At 46.7% G+C, this 25056-nt stretch overlaps 1 protein-coding gene across 1 annotated transcript in view; it reads left to right on the top strand.

Annotated features, from left to right (window-relative positions):
• Positions 1-6195: 6195 nt before the first annotated feature.
• CPM (carboxypeptidase M) overlaps positions 6196-25056 on the top strand; it is a 76418-nt gene continuing 57557 nt past the window's right edge. The window contains exon 1 of the mRNA XM_004583015.4: positions 6196-6482. Within this exon, the coding sequence (XP_004583072.2) occupies positions 6299-6482 (184 nt within the window). The 5' untranslated portion in view covers positions 6196-6298. The remainder of the gene's footprint in view (positions 6483-25056) is intronic.

The raw sequence follows: 25056 nt of genomic DNA, 5'->3' as shown, positions 1-25056 counted from the left end.
TGGCACATCTCATGTAGGAGTGCCTGGGGTTCAGCACTGGCTACTCTGCTTCTAATCTGAATTCCTGCTAGTGCATCCTGGGAGGCAGCAGGTGCTGGCTGAAGTGCCTGGGCCCTTGCCCTTTGCATGGGAGACTCAAGTGGAACCCCAGATTCCTGGCTTCTGTCTTGACTCAGCCCTGGCTGAATTTTTCTTCAGAAACAGTCTTTAACATTCAACAAGATTAGATTTCAATCTTGAATATGCCATTTTCTATCTGTGTGATCATAGGCAAATTACTCAAGCTCCCTGAACCTCACTTCATGTGTAACTTAAAAAATAATCTTTAATGTCTAGGATCTTTCCAAGGATTGCATGAGACATAAATGTAAACCACGTAAGATATTATCTGCCTTAGAAGTTTTCAAAACTTCATGGAAAACTTGAACTTATAAGTCTGTTTTGGTGCCAAATAAAATTTTAGAATCCATGCAGTTTTTCAATGATTGGCATTGTCCATGACTTTTTTGAAGATCCCTCCATGCACGAATTTCAGAATCATCATGCACCAACATAAAGTTATCTTTCCATTTTCACAAACATTTTGAAGTGTCCTCGCAGTCATTCATCAGGCATTTACTGCGACCGGTATTATAGTACAGTGGGTGAAGTTACCACCTGCAGTACTACATTCCATATGAGTTTGAGTCCCAGCTGCTCCACTTCCAATCTGGTTCCCTGCTTATGTGTCTGGGAAAACAGTAGAAGAGGAATCAAGTACTTCGGCATTTGCCACTCCCATGGGAGGCCCGGCTAGAGCTCCAGGGTCCTGTTCTTAGCCTGGCCCAACTCTGGCTGTCAGTCATTTGGAGAGTAAATTAGCAGATGGAAGCTCTCTTTCTTTCTGTCTCCACTCCCCACACCCCATAATTCTTATAAATAAATAAATCTGAATGCAACAAGAACAAGTATTTATTAACTGTCCACTGTCCATCAGGCACTCTGCCACACCTCATTGTGAAAAGACAGATTCCTGATCCTGCAGTAGTTACAGTCTGTGAGAATACTAGACAAGAAGCGGGCTGTTTCCCTGTCTGGGTCCAAGATTTTACTCTACTTACAAGCTAGTTAGTCCACCAGCTGCTGGTAGGAGCCATGAGACTTCAGGGTCAGAGATGGGGGATTTTTATCACTCAGTGCCCAGCAAGCAGCATGAGCGTCAGGCTGTTTTTGGCTCCCCTCACACCCCAACTCCTGCAGGGGCAGGTGGAGAGGCCCAGGTGGATGCCTGCAGCATCTCAGGTTTGCATGGCAGCTAGAAACACAGGACTCAGGAACCCACTGCTCCTGTAGTAAGCAGAAAGAAGCCAGGCCCTCTGCTAGAGGAAGATGTCATCTCACCTCAGGATGCTCCTGGCCAAAGTATCCCTGAGAAACGGCTGGCAGGACCTGGCATCCTTGCCACCCCAGCAAGAGCGTATCAAAGTTCCCAGGCTGGTTCCTTCTCTTAACACCGTTCACTGTGAAACAGGGGTGATAAAAGTGTCTAACTCATGAAGCTATTGTGAGGCTTCCATGAGATCGTCTGTCAAAATTGTGGAAACTGGGGTTCTTAAAATAGGGTGCAACACCTGGCACAAACAGTCAGTGACAAATGTAAACTGCTCTACTTATAGTTGAACTAGTGTAACCAGAAGGAGTAGGTGCTGTTTAAACATTTAATGGATCACTGAACTGCTGTGGGATGAAATAATAATACTATTGCTTTTTAAGAATTCATTTCTTTTGACTGGAAAAGCAGGTATTTTACAAGGAAAGGAGAGACAGAAAGTGGGGTCTTCCACCTGCTGGTTCACTCCCCAAATGGTCCCAAAGGTGAGAACTAAGCTGATCCAAAACTAGAAGCCAGGAGCTTCCTCTGAATCTCCCACATAGATTTAGGGGTTCAAGAACTTAGACCACCCTCCACTGCTTTCCCAGGTTATAAGAATGAAGCTGGGTGGGAAGCGAAGCCCATGTGAGATGCCAGCCCTGCACATGGAAGATTAGCCTGTTATGCCACTAAGCCAGCCACAAAAATCTTATTTTTGAAAATAGATGAGGCCAGCATTGCGGTATAGCTTATTAACCTTCCCCTTGGGATGCCTGCATCTCATATCAGTGTGCTGGTTCAAGTCCCAAAACTACAGTACTCAAAATAGGATGTTACTGGCATACAGACAGACATACAGGCTATTGAAACAGAGAGCCCAGGAAGAAAGCCTCAAGTATGGAGAAATGGTTTGAGACAAGGGTGTTCAGGATACAGTGTGGAAAACACAATCTCATTACCAATTACTGCTGGAGAAATTGGATATTCCCATATGAAAATATGAAGTATGATTCGTCTTACCTTACACTATGCACAAATGTGTTCTCAAAGTGGTTTGACAACCTAAACATAAGACCAGAAACTATAACACCAAAAGAAAGCATAGAAAGTTTCATGACTTCATACTTGGCAAAGATTCCTTGGATATAACACAAAAAGTACAAGCAGCAGAAGCAAAACAAGGCAAGTACATTACACTGAAGAACTTACATGCTATGCAGGAAATACTCAGCAGAGTGAAAAGGCAAGTTATGCCATGAAAAATAGCATTTGAAACTATATAGCTGATAAGGGGTCAATATCCAGAATATATAAGGAACTGCTGCAACTTAACTTCAACAACAATAAATGAAAAACAAATAACTCATCTTAAAATATGAGCAAAATATTTAAGTAGGCATTTGTTTAGAAAGATACACAAATGTTGCACAAGCATATTAAAAGATGGTTACTAGCCATTGAGGGAAATGCAAATTAAAATGATGACAGATTGATATCACACCATTAGGATGGCTGAAAGAGAAGAAAGGAAAAAAATAACACATATTGGCAAGAACATTGAAAAATTTTGAATCTTTGTGCATTGTTGGTGAAAATGCAAAATGGTTCAGTTGTTTTGGAAAACAGTATGGGGAGTCCATGAAAAATTAAAAAGAGAATCGGGCTGGTGATGCGGTGTAGTAGGTGAAGCCACTGCCTGCAATGCTGGCATCCCACATGGGTGCCCTTTCACATCCTGTCTGTTCCACTTCTTTGAATTTTAAAACTGATTGATTGATTTTATTTGAAAGGCAGAGAAAGATCTCCCATGTTTTTGTTTGTTTCACTTCCCAAGTGGCTGCAACAGCTGGCGCTGAGCTGATCCTGAAGCCAGGAGCCAGGAGTTTCTTCTGGGTCTCCCATGCAGGTTCAGGGTTCCAAGGCTTTGGGTGGTCCTCTACTGCTTTCCCAGGCCATAAGCAGGGCACTGAATCAGAAGTGGAGTAACCAGGCTCTCTAGCTGTCGGGGAAATACCAATGAAAACCATACTGGACAAGTTCAGAATAAGGGAAAGTCTTTTCTATAAGAAAGGAGAACTTGTGTCCAATTTCAACATAGTATTACAGCATCTTTCTCTTGTTGCAGTGATAGCAGCTAAAAATTCCAGTGTCTTTAAACTTCTCCTTAAGCAAAAGTTGCCTCAGCGTGCCACATTCCCCAGCCCTGCTGGTTCCTGGTCAATTCCTGCTCCCATTCCTCAGGGGAACGTCTCCTAAACTGCACTAATCTTAAGCCTCATGTACACACTGTCCGCTCTGAGTCAATGAACAACGAAAGGAGTAGTCTAGTGGGAGCCGGACTTAGCATGTCAACTACTGCATTTGCTTCAAAACCCATCATGTCATGATTTTCTGAATCTCACAAAGCTGTTCCCAGAGCCAGCATTGTGGTGTAGTGCATAAGCCTGTTGCCTGCAATGCTGGCATTCTGTATGGGCACCGGTTCATGTCCTGCCAGTTCTGCTTCCAATCCAGCTCCCTGTTAATTGTCTGGGAAAGCAGAAGGAACATGATCCAAGTGAATGGGTCAAAACTCGGAGAAGCTCCTGGCTCCTGGTTTTGCCCTTGTCCAGCCCTGCCTGCCTGCCTGCCTGCCTGTTGTGGCCACCAGGGGAATGAACCAATGGATGGGAGATATCTCTCTCTCTCTCTCTTTCTCTCTGTAATTCTTTTTTTTTTTTTAAGATTTATTTTATTTTCATTACGAAGTCAGATATACTGAGAGGAGGAGAGATAGAAAGGAAGTGGAGCTGCCGGGATTAGAACCAGCGGCCATATGGGATCAAGGTGAGGACCTTAGCCACTAGGCCACGCTGCCAAGCCCATGTAATTCTTTTTTTTTTTAAGATTTTATTTATTTTTATTGGAAAAGCAGATATACAGAGAGGAGGAAAGACAGAGAGGAAGATCTTCCTTCCGATTTTTCACTCCCCAAGTGACCACAACGACCAGTGCTGTGCCAATCCGAAGCCAGAAACTAGGAGCTCTTCCGGGTCTCTCACAAGGGTGCAGGGTCCCAAGGCTTTGGGCTGTCCTCTACTGACTTCCCAGGCCACAAGCAGGGAGCTGGACGGGAAGCAGGGCCCCGGGATTAGAACCGGCGACCATATGGGATCCCGGCGTGTGAAAGGCGAGGACTTTAACCACTACACTATCGCACCGGGCCCTCTCTCTGTAATTGTGACTGTCAAATAAATAAATCTTCCCAAAATATTCTTAAGGATTTACGAATTAGGGCTCAGCGTGATGATTCAATTGACTAAATCCTTCCTTTGCAAGCACCAACATTACCATATGGGTGTCAGTTCATGTTTTGGTTGCTCCACTTCCCATCTAGCTCCCTGCTTAGGGCCTGGGAAAGCAGTTGAGGATGGCCCAAAGCCTTGGGACCCTGCACCCACATGGGAGACCTAGCAGAAGCTCCTGGGCTTCATATTGGCTCAGCTCTGGCCATTGCGGCCATTTGGGGAGTGAACCAGTAGATGGAACACCTCTGTCTCTCCTTCTCTCTGTAAATCTACTTTTTAAGAAAAGTAATTACATCTTTTTAAAATTAGTAAAAGCTCAGTGTATTCTTTAAAAAGAGTTTAAAAGCTCATTATGTTTTCCATTTCACAGGCCGGCTAACTAACGAACAGCAAGGCAACCCAGCTCCAGAGGGTCCTAGCAAGGACTAGCCACTGGACAGTGAAGTCTCAGTTCCCCCTGTGTTACCTGGCAATCACCAGCCATCAGTCCCCAGGGATTCCTAAGAGCCAGAGGCTGGGGGTCACACCTGTACAATGTGATCTGCCCCTGTCACAGAGAAAGGGCAGGTAACCCCTCCAGCGCTCTCAACTTAGCAATCAGGTGGGTATCACTGCTCCTGTGTGCTACCTACCCTCTCTTCAGCCTCACTAGGACAAACTGTGTTTAGTTTGGGCCGGGACCCTGGCAGCAGTATTGTCATTTTTTAAAGATGGGGATTATTTCATAATAGTTGTTGTTAGAATTTTTGTAATTAGGGAATCTTTGCCTTAGGATGAGACTCCTAAAAGCCACCAGAGAGCGTGTACATCTATGCGACTGTGTGTGCCTGAGTGGGAGGGTGTCAGTGTGTGCGTGCCCATGTGGGCGGTACATGAAAGTTTACAGTAGGGGGGGGAGAGGCGCTCCAGTCTCAGGGTTTGGGGGAGTTCCTGTTTGCCCAGGGACAAGTGCAGGAAGAACTGGCATCTGCCCGGGGAATACAGGCGGAGGAAGGAAACAATTTGTGACACTGATTCCGCTTTCAGTTTTATATATCACTCTGAGTTAGTAAAATCCCATTTACCATATAAACGTGTAAGAAAATGTCTGTACATGAGGACTGTTAAAACTCACTCTTTCTCTTCACTCTCAGACCTGGCTCCAGGTGGCTGCGGTACCACCAACCTCAGTGGAGTCTTCCAAGTCCCGGGGCGCAGGATGGATGGGCTGCAGCAAGGACGCACCTCCTACCTGTGGCGCAGGCTCTCGCAGGTGCTAAGGCGGCCAAGGCCCCGCCTCGGGGGCACTGCGCAGCACCGGAGTGGCCACCGAGGTGTCCAGGGGCGGGACCCGGGCGCCCCGCCCCCCGACCAAGCTATAACTGCGGCCCCGGCAGGGCGGACGCGGGCGGCTGGAGAGGCGCGCCCAGACCCTGGTGAGACACTGAGCGCGCGCACGGGGCTGGGGTGTTGCGGTGGAGGTGCAGGGAGGCGGGAAGGAGGCGAAAGGACAGGCAAGCGGGATGCGATTTGTGGGTTCCGGCCATCCCGGGGCACAGCTGCCGCCTCCAGTGCTGGCCAGCAACTTTGACCTCCTGAGCCACAGGCAGCGCTGGTGCCAGGAGGCGCTAAGCACGCAGCCAAGTCGTGCTAGCTGTGCCTTGCCTGTTCCCGCTTCAGGATGACTTTTGTTCGTTTGCAGAGCATGGACCTGGCGTGCCTCTGGCTGGGGCTGTTGCTGCCGGTGGTGGCTGCTCTGGACTACACCTACCACCACCAGGAAGCGATGGAAGCATTTCTGAAGCGTGTTGCCCAAAACTACAGTTCCATCACTCACTTGCACAGTATCGGGAAATCCGTGAGAGGTAGGGTCCGGCGCCTGCATGCTCCTCTCTATCCCTCAGCCCGCCTGTGCCTGCCGTGCCGCGTGCTGACTGCTTTTCTACTGGTTGTGTTCCATTTCGCGTGTGCGTCAGGGGAGAGGGCGGTGGTAGAAGGTAGGAGTCCTCAGCCCTGTCCAAGCTCCTCGCGGATCTCGGTTGTCTGGGAGGTGTGTCAGTTGCTTTTCAAGAGCCGTGTCTCCCTTAGAAAGGCGGTTCGTCCATCCCGGCGTTCTGTTTCGTTGACATGTGTCTTGGGCAGTTAGCATCATGTCTTTCTATCTCTTTTAGGCTAAAATAGTGCAAGTTTGTTACTGACATTCCTGTACCACGTGTAATTAGCCGTATGGCTTATTGTGATGCAAAGCTCTCGTTTCTGTGAGTTTTCTTTTCACCTTAAGGAGTGCAGCTCTGTGGCTAAGATGTGGGTCATGTATGATTAGCCTTATAGTTTAAAGTTAGGCAAAAAAAAAAGTGGCTCTGTGATTAGAGACTGACTTTTAAATGTATCCATCCCGAGAGGACATTCCGCGGGACCTGTGACCTGTGTGTGTGTGTGTGTGTGTGTGTGCACGCGCGCGCGCGCATGCTGCTCCTCTTGCTAGCATTTTCGTATTTATGACTGAATTGTTTCATTGTTTTAATTTAGAAGCCAGGTACAGGCATATCAAGTTGTCCTAGCTTCTTACAGGCAGCAAACCTGAGTACTAACTTCTGTAGCCAGAGATGACACCCACATCATCACTTCAGATGCTGTCAAACTCTACCTGTATTCTAGTTCTGCACCTCCTAGTCCACCAGGAGTTGCTTAGTTACCATGCACGTCAGCAATCATTTAAAAAATTAACATCATGGCTTCTATATGAGAGAAAAAGTATTAGCATGCCATGTTAAAAAAAAAAAACAGCGTGGGTTGTGTGCCTTCATTTTTAAACAACATTGCCAAAGAGTTGGTGCCAAAATTACTCTATATTGCTCTATAATCCAAAATTAGAGAGGCTGTGTGTTTAGAAACAATATTTTGAATCAGCATATATGCCTTTTGAAATTATTTTGCCTAAGGCCAGAACAGGGCAATTTAAAAAGATCTAAGAATACTAATTATGTTAATAAAGACAATATAGGACAGCAGCAGCTTGAGTTATTGTTTGGTCATCCTGTAAACCACAAGATGATGAGAGTGTTGTTCATTTTCAGTGCTAAGTGATTTAGTAATTGTTAATGCTGTCCAACACAAAATGTTGGTGAATGACACTTGAGGACTTTCTTAATGAATACCTACTATTCGGATTTAGCCTGCATGAAACAAAACCACAGGGACAGCCAGCAGGATTCATTTTACTTTACCTTGTATGCACTCTTGTGGTTAAAGGCTGGAGGGGTTGTGGTGTAGAAATAAAGTCTGATACCAGCGGTCAGATATTTGTGTTGACTGTGTTACTCTTAATAATTACTGAGATGGAGAAGAATCCCAAATCCACCATTAGGTTGCAAATGGCAGATGAACCTGCAAGCCAGCGACTGGGAGTTAATGGCCAAAGTAGCACCACCTATTATGACAGTGGAACACTTTCAGGTGTTCCTCTTAGATGGATGAGTTTCCTTCGCCATTCTGCTCCCTGGTGTGGTGGGAGTTTGCTCAGCAAACAAGATTCGCTATGTGTGTTCTTTATTGTTTTTTATTAATATGAGGAGCATTACCTAGAAGGAAATGCAATACTTTTACCTAGCCAAATATGTTTTTAATTGTTGCAGGTGCATATCAGAGCTTTCCATTGTTGTAATTATGGATTATATTTTGCTTTTGTTTTCATTTCACTTCATTTTACTCTCTTTTCATGAATTGGCAAAAGCAACTATGAATTACTTCCTGCACAGTATTTTTTTTAGGTGGTAGAGAGATACAGAGAAACCAAGAGACCTCCCATCTGCTGGTTTACTCCCCAGTGCTCTCAATGGCCAGGGTTAGAACAAGGCTGAAGCTGGAAGCTGGGAACTCAATCCAGGTTTCCCCATGTGGTTGGCAGGAACCCAATGACTCGAGCCATTACTGCTGCCTCCAGGATGTACATTAACCATGAGGTAGAATCGGAAACCAGAGTGGGACAGGAACTCAGGCAGTCCTGTAAGGAGTGACTGGAACAGCGACCCTGACACTGACCCCACCATCCTGGACTCAGGGCCACCCTGAATGCCTGTTTACCCAGTACTACTTTAAATCTCCTGGGGCTCCGCCCCTTTAAGGCCCACTCACCTAAGCTTAGTGACCTTCAGGTTCAAACTATGGGCTCCACCAATCCCCTGAGGCACTTATCTCTGGTGTCCACCTACGAGCCACATCTGCCAGTCGCTGGCCTGGCACTCCCGATACCCACCTTGAAGCTATAAAGATACCTCTGCCTTTGTTTGCGTTCTCTTCTCTTCCTCCTGCTCTCTCTCTGCTCTTCCCGTCCACTGCTATGCTCTTCATTAGCCTCTCCGTCTTTCTCTCACCTCTCTGCTCTTTCTCTGCTCTCCTCTGTCTCTGCTCCTGCTTTCTGTCTGCCCCATGGCTGCTTCCGCTGCTGAAATACAGACCTCCTTGAGTGACTTGTGTCTGGATTTTGGGTTTGTGGCAAAAAAAAAAAAAAAAAAGATAGCAGTTCCAGTGTGCGATGCTGGCATCCCAAGGGACATTTTTTTTTAAAAGATTTATTTTATTTTTATTACAAAGTCAGATATACTGAGAGGAGGAGAGATAGAGAGGAAGTGGAGCTGCCAGGATTAGAACCAGCGGCCATATGGGATCAAGGCGAGGACCTTAGCCACTAGGCCACACCGCCAAGCCCCCCAAGGGACATTTTTTTGAAAATATCTTATGTGTTTGAAAAACAAAGAGAAAGGGACACACACACACACACACACACACACACACACATCTTCCTTCTACTGGTCCCACGCCTGGATGATCACAAGGACCAGCACTGGGACAGGCTGAAGCCAGGAGCATCAGTCGGGTCTCTCACACACATGGCATGGATCCCAAACCTTTGAACCATTTCCACTGCTTTTCCCAGGCTATTAGGGAGCTGGATTCAGAAGAGGAGCAGCCAGGATATGGACCAGCCCCCAGGGGTTGCTGGCCTTGTAAACAGCAGTTTCATCCGCTATGCTGCAATACTGGCACCCCAAGGGGTATTTTAACTCTGTGTCAATTGGCCAAGCCAAATGCGCTTTCTTGATTATGTGAACCTTCTCATTTATTTGCCTCTTTGGAGTATCTGCACAACCTAAGTTTCTCTCTCTCACAAGCAATGATAGATAATACTCTCAATTTGTTATTTGTCATAATTGCCTTCCATTTTAACAAGTGGTTTTCTCAATATTTTATTTTGAAATATTTTGAAAGCCCCAGAAAAATCTAGTACACATTCAGCCACAGGAGTCTTAATGTATTTCATCTGAGCCTTGTGGAGGAAATTCCACTACTTGGTGAAGAAGATTTTTCATGGAAGAAGGAAAGCAACTCAACAGACTGATGACTGAGATAAGAAAAATCAGAAAAGGCACAATGTTCACTGGTTCATTCATTTGTTCTTCCATTCAGTTAAGAGACCATTTCCCTTTTTCTCACCTAACCCCTTCATCTAGCAGGATGCCTGGCACATAATCGATAACCTATGTGCCTAGTTACTGCATTATGTATCTGCAGAGCAGAAGTCCCTAAAGGGGTCAGTGCTGTTATTCAATAAGTGCCACCAGTGGTGCCTGCATCCCATATGGAGTGCACAGTGAAGTTCTGGCGTCTCTGCTCCCAGTACAGCTCCCTGCCAGTGTACTGGGAAAGCAACAGATATTTCAGTCGTTGGATCTCTGATCCTCAATGTGGGAAACACATATGAAGTTCCAGCCTTCTGGCTTCAGCATGGCGCAGCCCCAACCATTTTGGCCCTTTGGAAAGTGAATCAGCCGAAAGACGATGTGTGTGTGTGAGTGAGAGAGAGAGAGAGAGAGAGAGAGAGAGAGACTGACTGCCTGCCCTTTGAATGCAAACATATATGTATATTTTAATTCCTTAAGAGGCAAGCAAAGATGTACACTATTCCTTCTGTGCCACTCAGATAGCCCCTTTAAAATCCAATGCATTTAAACGCAAGAAGCATGGAGGTAAATAACCCAGAAGAGGCTTTGGAATGTGACCCACTGGAATACACTTGGCTCGGGTTGGGGCAGACCAGGCTGAGTCGGTTCACGTCATCCACTGGCAAGCCCAAGTGCTGAAACTGTGTGGGGGCCTGGCCGTGTTTGGTTGCGATAAAAAAAAAAAAAAAAAAAAAAAAAAAAAAAAAAAACAGTACAAAACACAAAATGCCAAGGTGAAATGGCCTGTGCTAGCAGGGAATGCAACACCCGACCAGCACTCCTCCCACTGGTTTAGGTGAGGGACAAGAGTGTGATGGGCAGAGCCGGGGAGAGATGCGATACTCATTGGTTCCAATAGAGGTCGGGGCTCAGAAGAGAACCAACCCAGGGGTTAAAACCATCAGCTGATCGGAGTGATGGACGGTGGCGGGCACTGTGCTTACTAGTAGTACATGTAGGAGCCTGGACTGGGAATGCCTCAAAGTTTTTTTTAGGGGGATTCCCCTGAACAAAATGGAGGAATCAAAGCATTAATCAAAAAAAGATGGAAAATGGAGTAGATGAATCAACCACCTCAGCTTTATGCTTGCAGCGGAAAACTGGACAAGGGGAAACCCTAAGACGGACTATGTCAATCAGTGGACTCTGCACCAGCCTCATCATACCTGGACTGTTGCTGATGATATGTTGGTGCTTCTAATTGATCGAGGTGACGCTCTGCTGGCTCTGCCTACAAACCTGAGAGGGCCTCCCTAAGAGGCGGTTGAACTTGAACTGGACAAGTGGGATGCTGGACTCTGTATGGTGTAAACTTTTAATTAGGGAATCTCAACGGAACTTGAGCTGTGGTTATGCATCAAGGTGAAGGAATTCATGATGGGGGAAGGGTTTGGGGTGAAGGGGGGGGGGAATCCCAGTACCTATGAAATTGTGTCATGTAATGCAATGTAATTAATGAATAAATGAATATTTAAAAAAAAAATCCAATGCATTTAAAAGATACTTCTCACTTGATCTTAGGCAAAAGGCTAAGAAGTGATAACTACTTACTTCTCAAGCTAGGTTCTCCATGCTTAGCCCCCAAACCTTTTTTAAAAATTATTTATTTATTTATTTATTTATTTATTTTTATTCATTAATTACATTGTATTATGTGACACAGTTTCATAGGTACTTGGCTTCTCCCTACCCCTCCCCGCCCCCAAATCTTTTAAAACCATGTTATTCTTTAAGGAAAAAGAGAACCCTGTGTCAAAGCCTGACCCTGAACGGATTGCAGCTGCTACACAAGAAATCTTGTGGGACGGCTTGAAATGAGATGTCCTAACCATGTGTTTCAGGAAGCTTGCTCTTGCTTTATTTTATCTGCATGGGGAAGGTCGCAAAGGGGAAGGGTAGATAATTACAATCCCCTTCAGCAAGTACTCCCGTGTTTTAATGAGTTTAATTTCTATTATCAAGCTCATCCCTGTATTTTAATTTAATCTACCCAACTGCAAAGTAGGCATTCTCTTCACCTGCAGTAGATGTTAAGTGAAGTGCAGTGGTCAGGCTGGTGTGGGAGGGAAGGCTCACACTCAGGGCTGCCCATCTTGCCAGCCTATCTTGTCTCCCTTTATAAAAGGAGCTAGTCACAGATGGAGATGCTGCATGGAAGTTTATTTCTAAACTCTTCCTATTAGAAATAGTGCCTTGGGGAAGACCCTCACAGCTAAGCCAGCCCCGGTTGTGTGGGCACAGCCTTGCGAACCACAGCACCCAAGTGCAATTTCTAGATCGTCAGGTTTGTAGCTGTATGACCTGGAGTCTCCAGAACAATGACTGGCACATGGCACATGTTACATAAGAGCTGCTCGCACAATTACTATTGTTATAGGTCCATTTCCAGAAAGGAAATTATTGACTCTAACAATAAGAATTGTTTAAGAATTGCGCTTCAAAAGTTGTGCTGATTGCTAGTTTCTCCGGAAAACCTACCATCATAGACCAATGCACAAATTGTTGGTAGTTTTTAAGATTTCTATACTTTTCAGTTATGTTTATTTTTAAGTCAATTACATACTTAGTTTATTTATTTATAAGACAGGGAACAGAAGGTAGATGATGCTGTCACCCACTGGTTCACTCCCCAAATGCCCCTTACAGCTGGTAGTAGGCTGAAACCAGAAGTCAGGAACTTCATCCCAGTCTCCCACATGAGTGCCAGGGACCTCACCACTTGGGCCAGCACTGCAGCCTCCTGCAGCCTGCATTAGCAGGAAACTAGAGCCAGGAGTGGAGTCAGGTACTTTGATGTAAGGCATACTAATGTTCTAACCTGGAGTATAACCACTAAGCCAAACACCTCCTCCTGCTATTTTTATTGGAAAGGCAAATATACAGAGAGGAGGAGAGACAAAGAAGATCTTTGGTCTGATGATTCACTTCCCAAGTGGCTGCAACAGCTGGCGCTGAGCTGATCCTGAAGCCAGGAGCCAGGAGTTTCTTCTGGGTCTCCCATGCAGGTGCAGGGTCCCAAGGCTTTGGGTCGTCCTCCACTGCTTTCCCAGGCCACAAGCAAGGAGCTGGACCCCTGCTATGTTTAATATGAGATCATTTCTTTCTTATGCTTCTTTGTCTAAGTCTTCCCATCACGTAGTCATTCAACAGATATCTGTACAATTCCTCCATCAGGAGTCTTTATTATCATTTTAGATGTTCAGAAATCTCTCAGAACTTGGCTTAGATTCTTTCTTCTAAAAGACACATTCTGCGTTTACCGAGGGCTCTCCCTTCATCTCCCACCCTTGAGTGTGTAGTTTTAGCTGATGGTTTGCCCTTGAGAATGAACCTTGCAGGAGTAAGCATTTGAAGATGCCCATGTCCTATGTCAGAGCGCCTGAGTCTAGGTCCTGGCCCTACCCTCAGCTCCAGCTTCCTGATGGACTGAGAGGCAACAGGTGTTCACACTGCTGGGTTGCTGGCTTCAGCTTCACCTAGCTCAGCCTAGCCATTGCAGTTCATCTGGGGAGTTAGTAAGAGGATGGGAGCTTGCATGTGCACTCTACCTCTCAAATTAAAAAAAATTATAAAAAAAAACTTTGGCATAGGGGCTGGTGCAATGGCCCAACTGGCTAATCCTTTGCCTCCAGCACCATTATCCCATATGGGTGCTGGTTTGTCTCCTGGATTCTCCACTTTCCATCCAGCTCCCTGCCTATGACCTGGGAAAAAAGTGGAGGGTGGCCCAAAGCCTTGGGACTCTGCACCCATGTGGGAGACCCAGAAGAATCTACTGGCTCCTGGCTTCGGATAAACTTAGCTCTATTACAGCCACTTGGGAAGTGAACTAGTGAGTGGAAGATCTTTGTCTCTTTCTGTAAATCTACCTTTCCAATTAAAAAAAAATAAATTAACTTTTTAAAAAATGGCATCACACTGTCATACTCTGCTCATTTTGCAAATATGTTCCTAATACCAGTTTGAGATCCTGTGTGAAATGTGTATTGTTTATTGAAATATTGATGACTAATATGAGAAAAGTGGTAAAAATTTAGGAATTTCAGCTGTAATACGCAAGCTTTTCCCCTTCAGCACGAAGTGCAAAGTCGCTGTCTGAAACATCTAACAGAAATGAATCTTGTTTTATAACCATTCACGGTTTCGTTCACTGTCCTTTTATTCTTACAAGGGAAATACGTATATTTCCTTGTGTCCATATGTTAGCATATTTTAGGAGGGACTGCCCAAAAAGTTAACCAGAAATTTTTCTCTGCTGCTTATTGTAGCAATCATTTTATTCCAAACCCCAAATATCTCTCCATAGCAGCAGTCTAGGGGCACGTGACATTTGAAACCATTAAAAACATGAATGATAGCCAACATTCAGTAAATGCGAGTGTTTGCCTGGAACTTCACACCTGTGTCTCACCGAATTCATGTAACAATGCTGTGGAATGCCATTGGTACCCTGCAATCTCCATGTCCAGATTTGAGGTCAGTGAATCATCCTTTGTAAGAACGTGACAGAGGTTTGACTGCAACCAGAGACTATCTTGTGATCTTATGACAAAGGCTAAATTATGAAACCTCTTTGTTGCAGAGAAAAGCTTCTGAGTCTAACACAGTTTTAAGAATTTTGGGGTCCACATTTGGCACAGTGGTCCAGTCACCACTTGAGACGCCAGCCCTTCCTATCAGAGTGCCTGGTCCGAGCCTTGGCTCCTCTGCTTCTACCCTAGCTTCCTGGTACTGCGCACCCCGGGAGGCAGCAGGTGATGGCTCCAGCGCTGTGTCCCTGCCTCCCGGGTGGGACACCCCACTGCCAGACAGGCTCTTCTCTTGGCTTGGCCCATCCTGCCTATTGCCAGTATGTGGGCAGTGAACCAGCACACGGGAGCTCACTCTTTGTGTCTTTCTGACTTCCAAATAAAACACAAATAAATTTTTAAATGTTAAAGCATTTGATACATATAGAGAACCAAATTTCCTTTCAAAGTTGTTATTCTGACTCATCTCTGATGAGAAACTTCGTCATAAGCCGCTGCGCAAATCCTTGGTGGTTTAAAAGTTGCTGAGTGACTTCTGTCTCTGCTTTTGTCCTTGTCCTCTGGCCCCCTGGCCCTTGTGACTTGGAAACATCAGTGTTTCCTCCAGCAATTCCCTGTGGAATGCCTTGAGCCTCTTTACCTAGCCATAATTTTATCCAAAGCAGTTTGAATTCCCTCTGGAGATAGACTTTCACCCCCCTCTATGCCAAGTCTCTGATTATGAAAGAAAAAGCTGAGCTTGTGTTGTGCACACTAAAGGGGCACCCTTCCCCCACCCATCCTGGAATTGCCGTCCTGAGTTGCAGACCTTGAGGCTCCCCAGTCAGGACAGTAGCGCCCCCTAGGGGAACCTTGGCAATGTGACCGGGAGGCCTGGAGGAAGGGAAGGACCTTGACCCCAGTGCAACTCAGTGGTGCACAGAAACATAGAGTGAAAAGCGGTCCCCCATGGTGTTGTGACATCACCCACGGGCCAAAGGCTAGCTTACGGTTAGCTGAGCCTCAGATGAGGCTAGTTCACATACCAGCACAGAATACTTTCCTCCGAGAGTAGGTGATGGGTACCGTGGTTAGATGCCACCTAGGGTGCCAGTGTTGTGATATACGCAGCAGCTAAAACTGCCACTTGTGAGCCTGGCATTCCCATGGGCACTGGTTTGAGTTCCAGCTGCTCCCTGCTAATATGTCTCAGAATGCAGTGCTGGCCCAAACCCCAGCCATGGTAGTCATTTGGGAAGTGAACCAGTGAAAGGAGGATTCTCTCTCTCTCTCCACCTCCCATACTCCCTTGTGGGAGTGTGACTGCCTTTCAAATAAATGAATACATCTTTAAAAAAAAAAAAAAGCGATGTTACTTGGGATGCCTCCATCCCATATCAGTCAGTCCCTGTGTGCGTTCAGGCGCCACTCTGACTCCTGCTGGCAGGTGGTGGTGATAACTGGGTAGGTCCCTAACCCCAAATGGAAGACCCAGAGTTGGTTTCAGCTCCGGGCAGCCCCAGTTATTTTAGGCATCTGGGGAGTAAACCAGCAGAGAGGAGATCTCTTTATCCCGTCTCCTCCTCCTCCTCCTTCTCTTTGTCTCCATTTCAAACAAAAATAATTTTTTAAAATTTCTGAATACTTTTCTGTATACTGAGCTCTCCAGAGGCAAACATATTTCGTTTTGCTTTCGGCTTGACTGAGGAATATTCACATTCAAAAAAATCCTGAGCCAAGTCCCTGTGGCGGTGAAGCAGTTGGACTCTAATCTAAGCATTCACCATGAAGAATAAGTACAGAAAGCATTGCTGTCCTCAGATCTTCTGGAGGAATTGTGCCGGAACTTCCATGTTTCTGATATCATATTCTACATACATCACTTTGGCTTTATTTTTCTCTTACATCTAGTTTGCTCTTTATTCTGATATTGAAATTATATATGTAAATGTATTCTGTTTTTTATGAGTTTGAATGCCAGTAAAGTAGGAATTATAAGATAGTAGGCATGAAAAAAATAATAGAGGTATTGTATGATAGAGTGAAGAACTGCTAGTTTGCCTCCTTCTGCCTTTGCAGAGCCCGAGATGCAGCCACCAGCGGCTTCGCTCTCTTCCGTGAGCTCTGGGTCTGGGGACTTGTGCTGGGGGCTGTCAGAGCGGGCCTGAGATCACACATAGGTTTCAGTCCCAAGGGAAGATGGGGAAGCGGAGAGGGAAAGGCTCCAGGGGATTGTGGTGTTCCAGCAGACCGGGCCTGGGATCTCATGCATGCACTTTTCGTAGCCAGGGGACTGGGTCTGGGAACCCGTCTATGATCTTGGCCTCTGGTGGGCAGTCTGAGATATAGGCCAGCATGCCACCCCACCAGAAAACTGGGCTTAGGAAGACCGGGCTGGGGAAGCCATGTGTCCTGGGCACAGGAATTGTGGGTTGCTCAGAGAAGAGGGTAAGGGAATGTGCAGGAGGGAGAACTGCTAAGAGAGCTTGTTGCGGGTGGGGAATGACTTCTGAGGGATTTCTTCTGACTAGGCCCTTGTACTTACAGGTAAGTGAGGGGGCTGATACTGAGGGGTTTTGAGGGAGAAAGCTGGAGGACCTTCCGGGGTCGGACTGTGGCACCCACTCAAGCAGGAGACCTGAGTTGGGCTAGTTAGCATTGACCACCACCAACTACCACCCAATGGTGCACACAAAAGCTAAGGCTGGGGGGGGCCTACCTGGCAGGGCTAGATCACAGTGTTGGAACAGGTAATGGGTCACGTAGGCTGGACCATGACAATAACCAACCCCTGAGAGAACCAAGTCTGGGGGCAGATTCTGTGCAGAATATGTGGGCCAACCTCTGTGGAACTACAATATCCGCTGGTTTGTTTAAGAGCTGGGGGTGATGATGGGCATGACCATGGAACTCTTAGATACTAATTGGTGCCTTAGTTGGGAATAGGACAGGCTGGTCCAGGCTTCACCACCCACAGGTGCACCCAAGAACAGGGCAGGCCTGGCCACAACATCCACCGGCTCCTACAAAGGCCAGTTTGGAGGAGACAGACTGTGCCAAGTAAAGGCCTAGCACCTGCTGGCACATATGAGATCTGGATCTGGGAGTGGGCCCGGTGGAGGAACTTGGGAAGCTCACCTGGTGGACCGTAGCTTCCATGGTGAGCATGTTATTCTGGCCTGGGTGTTGGTCTGGCTGGGCAAGGTAACTCCACCCATGAGCAAGTATATGGGTTGGTTCTAGAGGTGGGCAGACCAGGCAGGACCAGGTCAATCTTAACCCACTGGCATATGCAGGAGCCAGGATGGCATGTGGGTCATGCTGGGCTAGGCTATTATACCTATTAGTTTGCATGAGCCAGGGATGGGAGCAGACTGGGCAGGGCTAGGCTGAAGCACCCACCAGTAAGAGTTGGGATGGGGGTAGGCTGAGACAGGTCAGGCTGTAGCATCTGATGGCAAAGGCCATGATGGGGAATGGGCTACACTGAGCTGGGTCAGAGCAACTGGCACGCACAAGATTTGTGGCTGGGAACAGGCCTGTTTGGGGAGTTAAGAGGATTCCCTGGCTGGGTTGCAGTTCCCACTGGTGAATGCAAGAGCCAGAATGGAGGTGACGATCTGGGCTGGACATGATTGCAGTGACCCTCAGCATGGGTGTGCACTCGGTCTGGGATGAGCCAGACTGGATGAGGCACCAGCACCTATTGATTCCTGGGAGAGCCAAGGAAGGTGTAGGACAGGCTAGGCTTGACCTTACTACCTGCTGAACCTTGTGAGAGCTGGGTCTAGGGGTGGACCAGGTATGGCTGTGTTTTACTCAACAGTAAAAAAAATAAAACAGAATTGGTATGAGCTGTTTGGGCAAGGCCACTGTTCCTGCCAGGACAGGAGGTAGACTAAGTCAGTCTGGACCAAGAATCCACTGGTGTATACAATATCTGCCACTGGGAAGAGGCCTGATAGAGTAGCTTGGGGAATTCCTTTTCAAGATGCTGTTCCTACAGGTGAACACAGAAACCAAGGCTGGGAGCAGCCCAGACTAGACCAGGTTACAGTACCTGCTGGCATACATATGAGTCAGGTCTGGGGGTGGGCTAGGCTGGGCCAATTCATAGCACCCACTGGCTGATGTAAGAACCAGGACACTGGAGCCTAGGCTGGGCTGGGCCGGGATATCAGGCTGGGCTAACTGACTGTATGCACTGGTACATGCATAGGCCAGAATAAGAATAGGCTGCTTGGGCTTTGCCTCAGCATCAGCTGGCAAGTGCTGGGCCTGGCGGGGGTGGAATCCTGTCAAGCTAAATTGAAGAACCACCTGGAGAGTACAAGATCCAGGGGTTGGGAGTGGGCCAGTAGGGAAACTGTGGACACCTCTCTGATGGGCTACTACTCCCACTGGTGAGCATGAGAACTAGGGCTGGGGCAGGCCTGCAGACATGAGCTTGGACTGAATAGTGGGGTCGGTTGGGTTGAGCTAGGTTTCGACACCCATTGACGTTTACCAGAGCTGAATGGCATATGGGACAGACTGATCCAGTCCACTGCACATACTGACAAGCACAGGAACCAGGGCTGAGGGGGAGTGGTGGTTAATGGGTGTTGCTCCAGTTAGGCTACAGTTGCCACTGGTGTGTGAGGGCTGAGTGTGTGGTGGGAAGGTGTTGGGTTGGGCTGCAACATCCATTGAATTACGTAAGAGATGGGGTTGGAGACAGAACTGAACCAACAACTGCACACCAGTGTGTGCATAGGCTGATGTAGGTGACAGACTAAGCTAGACCCTGTACTGGCAAGTACACACAAGAGTCGGATCACCTCAGATGAGATTTCTTTGGGGATCCCCCCAGTTGAACTGCTGGACTAAGAACTCCAACCATGGGGAAAACAGCAGGATCTGTGGTCTGACCGTGTAGTGCATGTGTCAGGATTGGGCCACCTCAGTGGCTTGGAGCAGTGGATGGCACACTCAGATGCACATGGAAGATATGGAAGTCTATTGGGGCCTGCAGAGGAGATCTGGTAGCATAGCAAAGGCAGGAGGACAGAACAAATTGGTCAACTAACCCAGCGAAGTGATGACAGCAAATATCTGGGCAAATGGAGACTCTAGGGTGGACTTTGTCAGCCAGTGGACCTTGGAAGGAGTTTTTCATCCTTGGATTGGCAAGATTGACAGCACTTCAGAACTGTCAAAACCACTGAGCCCCTCAGAGCACGCTCCACGTCAGAGACCCTGGGAAGATATCAGGTGGCCATTCCTGTCTCTGGGTACTGATGTGGTTGGGAGACTGGGTGCAGCTTCTCCCCTTATCTCCCCCATTCTCCCAGACACAGGAAGAAGCAAAAGTAAATTTGGAAACAATGGCCTCACCCACTTCCCCTAATCCTTCACCCTTCCCACCCTAATCAACTATGTGAACATCATCAAAAATAAAATTTAAAAAAAAGAACTGCTGGTGTGAAACTGGACAGAGGACAGATAAGGATCCACTTAAAACCCTTGTAGTCAGCATGTAAAACGGTGCCTCTGCTCATCCACGGACACGTGTGTGTGTGTGTGTGTGTGTGTGTGTGTGTGTGAGAGACAGGAGCACTTGCGGCAGCAGTGTGTAGAGCTGGGTGGTGCCTGCCCTTCTCCCAGTTTTCTCCTTTAACTTGGTTTATCTGCTAAATGCTGCTGGGGCAGGCACGTTTACCTCACAGCCATGGTGCTGCTTTGGATACCTGTATCCTATCCGAGTGCCTGGGTTCATTCAAGTCCTGGGCTCACTTCCAATGCCAGCTTGGAGCTAATATACACCCCAGGAGGCAGCGGGTGATGGCTCCTGTGCTTGGGTCCCTGTTAACCACGTGAGAGACCCAGATGAAGTTCCAGGCTCTCAGGCAGGCTCAGCTGCAGCTACTATGGGCGTTTGGACAATGACCCAGGGGATCGGAGATCTCTTTCTCTTTCTCTCTCCATTCTCCCCCACCCTTTCAAAATAAGTAAAACAAGTAAATAAATATGCATACTTTCTTTCCTTATTTACAAAGTAAGGTCAAAAGAATCTTACAGAGTAATTATACCGTATGTATCTAACACTAACATGCATTGGGATTTGGGGGAGAAAATAGAATCAAATCTAAGGATGTTGTCTAGTGATTTGAAACAGTTGACATTCTTCCTAGCTCTCTATTAGATGAAATACACTAGTCTGCTGAGAAGTTAGAAGTCCTATAATTGGAGTTTGTTTTCAAATAAAACAGCAAGTGGCACATTCAAAATGTTTACCCATTTCAGACGCTTAAACAGCAAAAGTTCTCTCATTCACGACCCTTCACGTATATACATACCTTTGTCAAGCTCAGCTAATGAGCTTCATCTCCATGGCGTTGAAAGAAAAGCCCTGAACTTCCCCCACGTTGCTTCCTGGCTGTTGGTGGGAGTTGGGAATCTCCCTGGAGATGGGGCTAGCAGCCTGCTGCTGGAAATGTAAAGCCACTAATGGTGGCGAAGGGGAAGGGCAGTGCCACCACCAGGTCACAGCCTGGCTGGAAACAGCCAGCCAGAGCATCCTGCTGTTGGTTTAAACAAACAACTGCTGATTAACTGCTTCTCTACTCTTTCAACCCTTCTGATAGGAATCTCTCTGTTGAAACTAGAACACCATTTAAAGAATACAGCTCAAGTCACGTGAACTGGCAGTTACTCAGAAGCCTAGGATTCTCTCCCTGCCTAAGGCATAGGCAGACATGGGGATAAGGGTGAGCATCAACAGGTTCATGGAAAGAGAAATTCAATGAAAAGTTTATTTGGGGCCAAAAACATATATTGAAATCCATGCATACGTGTCATTGTATACATATCCCATGAACTTTGTAAAGTATCCACATGTATGCATACAGTCAGATAATGTTGTACATGACATCACACATTTGTAGCACATGATCACCTGCTTGGTTGATCGAAACTTAGGCCGGGATGTGGCTTCCTCCAAGAAGCCCTCTTCTCTTCCTTGGGCAGTCAGAATCCCCAGACCCTGTGTGTTGTCCCTGGTGCTGTGTGCCACACTGCCTGGTCCAGCGCCTCACCACAGGTTCGTGCTCATGCAGACTCTGGGAGGCTGCAGTGGTGGCTGAGCACCTGGGTCCCAGGCACCCACAGGAGACTGGGTTATATTCCTGGCTCCCAGCTTCAACCCAGCCCAGGCCTGGTCATGTCAGACATTCGGGGAGTAAATGAGTGGGTGAGAATGTTCTCTCCCCACATCCTCATATGGAAACAAATTAAAAATTTATAAAGGGGAGAAAAAGGAGGCAGAGAGGCCCAACAATGGAGCTCCTCTGGCTAGTGTGACCATCCAGACAGTGAACCAATAGGTGGGAAATTCTCTTTTTCTCTCCATCTCTTTCCATCTCTTTTTCTCTTCTCTCTGATACTCTGCCTTTCAAGTAAGTATTTTTTTAAAAAAGGAGGTAGAATTGGAGGACTGCAATTATGCTTCAGCTCAAGATAAGTGGCTGGAATGTAGGCGGAGGCCTCAGGAAATTGCGTGTTTTTCAGCAGTGAAGGATGTAATTGAAATTTTCACTGACAAGGCTAAACCAGCTCTGCCTCGCCCTTGTCCCCCAAAATGCTGAACACGGAGAGAGGAAGCCGGTGTACGCGCACGTGGGAGGTGCACCGTCATCACCAACCCCTCGGCTTCCGAGAGTGTTAGTGAACACCCATATTTTCCCTCCAAGCATCTACATGGGGACTGAGAGCGAGCACGGGCCAGCATGTGTGGAGCTGCTGTCTTCCCTGGAGAGTAAAGCACACGTATCTTCCCTGCGCTCCCAAATGTGCATTTTAAGGTGAAGGCAGCTGATACTTCATTATTGCAGAAAAGGACAGATTTTAGAAATATGTGATCTGAAAGGTAGAGACAGTCTTCCATCCACTGGGTCACAGCCAGCCACATGGGAGACTCACATGGAGTTTCTGGCTCCTGGCTTTGCCCTGGTCCAGCCGCAGCAGTTGAGTCATTTGGGGAGTGAACCAGCAGATGATTTTTTTTCTCTCTCTCTCTGTGTAACTCAGTCTTTCAAATAAAATAAACCTTTAAAATTCTTCTAGTTGGTTGATATTTACTCTTGCAAGAATGTGGATCCTGGCAGACATTTAAGGAAACATGGAATCATTTTAGCATGTGGCAGAAATTTTCCCTTTTTTTATTAGAAATATTCATTTACACCTTAACAATAATGTCAGTTTGCATTGTTAAATTTCAGATGAAGATTGCTCAGTTAGGGAAGCCATTTTATTCTTTCCGTTGCTCTTAGGGAATAATTCTGTTATAACAGGGATTACCTAGTGGTGAGTCCAGTTGATCTATCCTTTGTAACTAGGAAGTTTCATTCTCTTTATAAACAAAACAGCTACATGGGGAAATGCCACATCCTAGCCTATACAAGCTATCCAGTTAGATTTGGTCATCTTTTGAGTTTTTAACAACATGTCCTTCCAAACGAGCAAAAGGTATTTTTAACCCTTGGCACACAGTTCTAACACAATACCATGTAAGTCAACTTTAGAGGCTTTCAAACATTATTTTCAGTCTTGGAGGTTTTGGATAAAATAATCCAGGCTTGGAGGCAGGCATCAGTCTGTGTGTACCAGGCACTGTACTAGGTTCGGGGTGTAGCAGTGAACACGATGAGGGAGGCAAACGGAAAACAAGGCAAGTACAGCAAATAAGCAGTTGAATGTAGTGAAGAATAGCAATTACCTTGGCACCAGTTCAATAAAAACAGGAAACTTATCATTTAGCAGTAGCTCCTTACCCACTTACTGTCCTTGGTTTCACTTTTACCAGTCTCAGTTATCCATAGCCAACTACTAACCATAGTCTGAGATGGTCAATGGAAAATTCCAGAAGTTGTATTGATAAACTTGGGGGTCAGTGTTGTGTCGCAGTGGGGATTAAGCCACCGCCTACAATGCTGGCATCCTGTATTGGGGTGCTAGTTCAAGTCCTGGCTGCTTGTTCCATCATCAGAGGGCCTGGGTTTGAGTCATGGCTCTGCTTCTGATTCCAGCTTCCTGCTGACGAGTATCCGGGGGCCCTGGGAGATCTGAATGGAGTTCCTGGCTCCTGACACCCACATGGCCCAGCCCTGGCCAGTATAGGCCTTTGGAGGGAATGAATCAACAGATAGAAAAATCTCTTTGTCTCTCTGCCTTCCAAATAAATCAGTGACTTTGTAAGAGATGCTTTATTAGAAGTGTAGAATAGTAGGTGGTGGGTATAAATTTGTTTTAGAAGTAAAACCGGGCCTGGGGCAATGGCTCAATGGTTAAAATCCTCCACTTGCAAGCTCTGGGATCCCATATGGGTACCAGTTTGTGTGCCAGCTGCTCCACTTCCCATCCAGCTCCCTGCTTGTGGCCTGGGAAAGCAGTAGAGGACGGCCCAAAGCCTTGGGACTCTGCATCTGCATGGGAGACTTGGAGGAAGCTCCTGGTTCCTGGTTTCAGATCCGCCCAGCTCTGGCCATTGCGGCCGCTTGGGGAGTGAAGCAGCAGATGGAGGATCTTTCTCTATTTCCTTCTCTCTCTTTCCTGTTTTCTGTGAATCTGATCTGCCTTTCCGTAAAAATGAATAAATAAATCTAGAAAGAGAGAGAGAGAGGATAGAACCAATTAGATTGGATTGTAGGGGAAGGGGAGAGTGGAAGAAAAAAAGAATCAAAAATGACTCGGGTTTTGTGCTTGAGCAGCTGAGTGTGTGAGGCATATTTACTAAGATGGTGAAACTGGAAGAAGACAGGTGTAGACCAAAATCAAGAGCTCTAATCTGAACAATTAAAAAAAATTTTTTTAGACCCCTTGGTAAGCAGACAAGCAGCAAGATCATCCAGCAGGTGATTGGGTATGTGGGTGGAGCTTATGGCAGAAGTTTGGCTGTAGAAATAAACTTGGAGTCATCAGCATAGAGAGGGACTTGTGACAGTATCTGACAAGAGAGTGGAGATGAAACACACAAGGCGGGGACAGGGCTAGAAGGCCTTTTGACCCTGTGGAGTCTGGGAGCCTCAGGAAACCAGCAGAGGAGCCGGAAATAGAACGGGATAAAGTGCAAAACCAAGAGCAGTGTCACAGACCCCAAGGAGAGGGGATGGTTCAGGATTGGAGGATATTTCTGGGACCAACCCCCACCACCACCAGTTATCTGCTGGAAGCATAGTGACTCAGCATTAAGTCACATGCAAAGCTAAGATCTGTTCCAGCCATGAGTCCAGGGTCGCATCAATCAGATCAGAAAGACACAAGCAGAACTCAACAGGTCAGCCTAGGCTTTCCTTTCTACCATGAGCATCCCACATGCTCCTTGAAGATGCAGGTTTCTCTCCAGCTATGAATGCAGATGCCAGGGTAAAATGCCTCCACCCGGGGAAGCCCAC

This window comes from Ochotona princeps, chromosome 15 (assembly GCF_030435755.1).
Source record: "Ochotona princeps isolate mOchPri1 chromosome 15, mOchPri1.hap1, whole genome shotgun sequence".
Lineage (NCBI taxonomy): Eukaryota > Metazoa > Chordata > Mammalia > Lagomorpha > Ochotonidae > Ochotona > Ochotona princeps.
Note: the sequence above shows the minus strand (reverse complement) of the source record. Positions and strands in the feature narration are given on the sequence as shown.